Here is a 5203-nt window from a genome sequence, read left to right as displayed (position 1 = left end):
ATCATCATACTCGTAAAAAAAAACAGGAAGAGACGGCAAAAGTTTTTCAATTTTTGCAACAACTTTAGCCGGAGACAAGCCCATCCAACGGAGTACGTACGCCTCCTGGTCCCGCCTCCTGTGTTGCATGCCTTTTAGAGGATACGATACGACAGGAGAGGATGGTAATAGGGATCCCATCCCCACTGTCCGGGGTAGGTGTAGGAGTTGTGTAAACATTTGTAGTTTACTTTCAGTTGGCAGGGCGGCTCGTAAAATCTGCACGCTTTCGAGGGGGGGACGCTGTTTTGGCAACCCTCTCGTAACTCAGACCCAAAACCCCCCGTCCCCAGTCCTAACCCCCACACCGCCTCCGACACTGACACCGACTGCGACTGCGACCTGATCTGATCTGACCCCCAGGTCGACATATCCTCCCAACTCTCGCTCCACGAAAGTTTGGGGTTTGTTTTCCCAATTGAATTAGAAAATTATACCAAAAGTTATTTGGGATTAAAGAAGGAAGAAGGTTAGGGCTAGGGATAGCGGAATTAGTTAATGTAGTAGAAAATTACTTGAAGGATAAAGTAGGATTCGGGAATAAACACACAGTATATACCTTTTTGTCGAAATTAAAAGAAAACTTTGGCAATAACTTTGACAGAACCATTGAAATGAATGCGATTCGATCAGAAAGGGAATGAACGAAACGAATAACAGAAGGAAGGAATGAAAGAGGAAGGAACAACCAGTATAGTGTTGTCTGTCAGGAGTCTCACGTGCCGCGACACCACGATACTCGGTACGCTCTCCCGAAGAGAGCTGGAGCCGGACAGAGAGCGAGAATAGTGGTGGTTCGCTTCATTAGCTTACAGGACTGAGGCGGAACCCACTCTTAACCGCTAAACCGCACTGGGAGAGAACCTATATAAAGATTATAAAGGCTATAAAGATATATATTCTTTTAGAGAGATCATCATAAATATTCCTCACATTCTACTCTTATATATACTCTTTTTCGGTTCATCGGAAACAGAACCAACACGATAATTATCAACACGATTATTATCGACACGATTATTATCCACATGCTTATCATCCACATGATTATTATCGACATGCTTATCATCAACATGCTTAGTATCCACATGCTTGATATGAACATGCTTGACATTAACATGCTTAGCATCCACATGCTTATCCTCAACATGCTTAGCATCCACATGCTTAGCATCCACATGCTTAGCATCCACATGCTTATCCTCAACATGCTTATCCTCAACATGCTTAATATCAACATGCTTAGCATCCACATGCTCGATATCAACATGCTTGATATCAACATGCTTATCATCAACAAGATCATCATCATTATCATCGACAGCATCAGAAGAGTCTTCAGTCTCCGTTACATCACTGTAGTCCCAGTACAGGCTCGGTGGATTGCACAGAATGCAGTGGCTATTCGAGTCGATGAAACACCTTTGGCAATAGACTCCTCTGCAATTGGGCGTCTCACAATAGATATGATCCATTCTGAAAGATCGAGAAGAAGACAGAATGATCGGAAAGATCACAGATGGATGGAATAAAAGACTTACGTGGTCAAGGCTTTGGTGCAGATAACGCATGTTTTGCAAATAAAAGACGAAGGACAACCGCTAAGGCACCTGAAAATGATTTCAAACTGCTAGCGAGAGCGATCAGAGATATTCTAGAGATGAAAACCCACCAGATCTTTAGAGAACTAAGCCAAGAGAGATACATAAATTGATTGCCGTCTGAATAGATATACATGGAACGAGCTCTGCGTCGGGAATTCTTAAGAAAAGTCACTGGGGATAAGAGATGATAGAAGATCTATGTATACTCGATAGACAGATGAATAGATCTCTGTACTCACTTCTCTCTTCCGTTATGCGATGATGCAAGTGCCTGACTCTTCGATATGCATCGATTGGATAAAAACGGGCCATGACCCAATGTCGCACTCGAAGGCTGTAGGGCTCCCAGATTAAGAGAAGCCAGGCCAGGACACAGAGCACTAATACCTCGTAGTAGCGGAATATATTCGGCTCTCCTGGCACTGGCAGACACTTTTCCGTCCCCACATCCAAGTTCTTGGCATAGGGCTCGAAGGCACGGACCAGGGATCGGAGTATATCTCCGATCAATCCACCCTTGGTGATCACAATTCTCGTGTAGGCAGGAGCTTAAGGGCATACATATAGGAATGGTCAGTACATCTACAAATATCTTAGCCTAAACTCACGTTTGAGACCCGCCGTTTGGTGTGCGTGATGGGACATCATGGACAGCATTGTATAAAGACAGTAGTCCACGAAACATATCAGAAAAAGCTGCATGCCAGTGATAAACAAGAAGAGTATGGAACGTGTCATTATCTGGAGCTCTTCAGGCAGCAAACGGAGGGAAGTTATCTGCGGGAAAAATACAAACAGATAACCTTTGAATGGAAGCCAAGATGTGGAGCACACCTTCACAAATTTGATGTTTTCGACCGAACGCAGTGGAAGAACCCCGAATGGCTCACTCCTCCTGTCGTAGACGTGGAAGGCGTGCGTTATATACACGTTGTTGAAGTCGTGGTTTCCCAGATACAGCATTCGAAAGTAAATGGATCGCAGGATGACAGTAAACACGAGGATGAAAACCACCAGATCGAGGCACACAAAGAATAGGATAAACGCACGCCTCTGGGCCTCCAAGGTTCTTCCGATCTCGTGCTCGAGTATCACATCGCTGTCCCTTCCCAAGGAGTCATTCGTTCCATTTATCTTTTGCTTGCCTACGAAGGTAATGCTCACCTCAAAAATTTTTCGAATATTGATGAAACTCTGCTTCGAACCTGAGAGAAACGAGTAGGATGAATCATCACTCAAAGGAGGCCAGACCTACGTTGAAAGATCTCTTCAAAGATCTCGTGATGCAGCTGGACATTGCGCTCAAAAAAGCTGGCCATTGGCTTGAGATTCTCGCAGAACCAAACAAAACGATCTTTGACATTGCACTCCTTCCGCTTGGCCCCGAATTTGGTTTGGCAATCGTGGGTGCTGACGGATCCTGCCCCAAGGCAGCGATCATACGGTGTGCCCATCTGCTGCTCAAAGGTGCCCTGCTGTAGGCGCAACCACTCGCCACAGGACTTGAAATTGGCATCTGAAAAGTGATTACATTACATTACAATCGAAAAGCGTTGGAAGCAAGATTCACCTACGAATCTCAGCGATTGGTTCCTCCAGATGCTTCAAGACCTTATCCAGACTCTCCATGATCCTTCGCACCTCCGTGATGGTCCCCTGAACAGAGTGCTCTACGATATTGATGGGGTGCCCCATGATATCCTGCATGGGAGTGAGGGCCTGCCGCAAACGGCTCTGGCCGCAGGAGATACTGTGGCCCATGATGTCGATGTTTCGAATGATGTTCATCACGGGTCCAGTGCCTGCCACAAAAAAGGCCAATGCTATGAGAAGAGCTCGTCCTCGATGGCTGCCCAAAGTGGGAAAGATCAATGCCACAACGCATCTGGGAAAGATATTGGAGATCGGGAGTAGCTTTGGGATTACGGATACCGTGGATAAATACCTCGCTGCTCGACTGTATCCAAGGATCATCATCAAAAGGAACAGGAGGACAATGAGCAGCCACTTCTCGGTGAGGTCCAGACTGGCTCGCCGCGGATGCTGATAGTACCAGATGAGCACCAGAAGAATGCCCAGCACATAGCCCGCAATCATATAGAGCGTAATTTTATCCCGACGATCCCAGCCAGAAACCGAAAAGCTGTCCCTTGAGGGATAGTGTTCGGGGACTTTTTCCTCCGACTCCGGATGCAGTTGATAGATGGCAGCCTCTCCGTCGGTGCTAGAAGTCCGTAGATTCCATTTTGTCTCCTGTTTTATGTCTTCATCGTTTTCCGGGTCTTCTCCTTCAACGTGCACTCTCTTTGAGGCCATACGCTCCCGATGCTGTGTCTTTCGAGGCATCGACTTGCTCGAGCCCCTATAGTAAGTCCAGAACTTTTTTCTCTCACGTGTGTCACGGCCGCGTGTGTCTCGAGTATCATCTTCAGAATTACTCATTATTAAGAGAGATAGAAAGAAATGTTTATTTCTATGTGAGAAAAGAGACTTGAAAGTCACAGAAAGCTAAAGCTAAATGGGGAGGGGGGGAAAAAAATGAAGAAAGGTCTTTGGAAAACAGATTTTTTCATACAACGAATTGAGAATCGTCTAAGAAATTCGATTGTTCCAATTTCAAACTTAATTCAATAAATCAATAATTCCTTTAAGTCATCCAAAATGGAACCTGATTGGAATGAGTGTTGTTAACAAATTTTTAGCTAGGTGTATTTCTATCTAAATTGAACCTATAGAATATACTTCGCTCACCTACGCCGGAGTGCGCACTCTGCACGAGGAAGAGTGTGAGAGAGAGAATGATTAGGAGCGTGGAAAGGGGTAGGCGTAGCCACTGCCATTTTATTTGTTCCTTCTGACGCATCGGATTAAGATTCGGCAATCTGGTAGATATGCTCATTTTCAATGATTCTGTTCAAATTTCCAAATTGCGGATGCCACAGATTTGCGTCTTTTGTGAGAGGTGAGGGAGGTGTGATATCCCTGTGATATCTGGGTACAAAAAGGGGAAAAAAAGAAACCTTTCACAGTTTCCCATACCGGGAATTGAACCCGGGCCTCCCGGGTGAGAGCCGGGTATCCTAACCACTAGACAATATGGGATATGGAAAGTGCTCACGTCAAATGCCTTGATAAGTCCAGTGAAACATGGGGATCTGTCAGACATTCAAGCTGTGGGAGGAAGGGACTACAGTCATGAATATCTATGTTTATATGTTTCTTCCATTTCGTTAGTCTAAGAACAGATTTTTGGGTCCTTTTCCGACTCAAAAGTTATTTGATCTGATTAATCTGGATAAACTGGATCAACGAAGCGCAACGAATGTATAGTAATGGCTGTCAACATTCAATTTACAGAGACCGACCCCCCCATCGCATATTCAGATTTACTATAATGATGGGGTCAACTTTATATAACCTTTTGTCGGAATTCGAAATTAATTAAAAACCATTCAACACTCGGCAACGCATCGGAGCGCAGAGCAATGCAACGCATCATTCGGGCAGCTGCAGGAGGCTCCACGCGGAGGAGTCGGACAGCTGCAGTGGCCTCTCGCCAG

The 5203-nt window shown here is 45.2% G+C and overlaps 1 protein-coding gene and 1 non-coding gene across 3 annotated transcripts; both read right to left on the bottom strand.

Annotated features, from left to right (window-relative positions):
- Positions 1-927: 927 nt before the first annotated feature.
- LOC4814140 (DC-STAMP domain-containing protein 2) lies at positions 928-4281 on the bottom strand. Of its 2 annotated transcripts, XM_033384052.1 has the most exons (10): positions 4219-4281; positions 3589-4157; positions 3218-3528; positions 2899-3159; positions 2478-2848; positions 2252-2420; positions 1883-2191; positions 1712-1814; positions 1581-1649; positions 928-1515 (listed from the first exon to the last, which is right to left on the bottom strand). In XM_033384052.1, the coding sequence occupies exons 2-10, from the start codon at positions 4083-4085 to the stop codon at positions 969-971; spliced, it is 2637 nt and encodes an 878-aa protein (XP_033239943.1). In that variant the 5' UTR covers positions 4086-4157; positions 4219-4281; the 3' UTR covers positions 928-968. The 2 variants fall into 2 exon arrangements, with proteins under 2 accessions (XP_033239943.1, XP_033239944.1); XM_033384053.1 differs by lacking the exons at positions 3589-4157; positions 4219-4281 and having other exon boundaries at positions 3214-3316.
- A 392-nt stretch (positions 4282-4673) lies between these two features.
- Positions 4674-4745, bottom strand: TRNAE-CUC (transfer RNA glutamic acid (anticodon CUC)). Its single transcript has one exon. It is a non-coding gene; the product is annotated as a tRNA-Glu (tRNA).
- Between the last annotated feature and the right edge of the window lie 458 nt (positions 4746-5203).

This window comes from Drosophila pseudoobscura, chromosome X, assembly GCF_009870125.1.
Source record: "Drosophila pseudoobscura strain MV-25-SWS-2005 chromosome X, UCI_Dpse_MV25, whole genome shotgun sequence".
In the NCBI taxonomy this organism is placed as follows: Eukaryota; Metazoa; Arthropoda; class Insecta; order Diptera; family Drosophilidae; genus Drosophila; species Drosophila pseudoobscura.
This window is presented reverse-complemented; position numbering and strand designations above follow the sequence as displayed.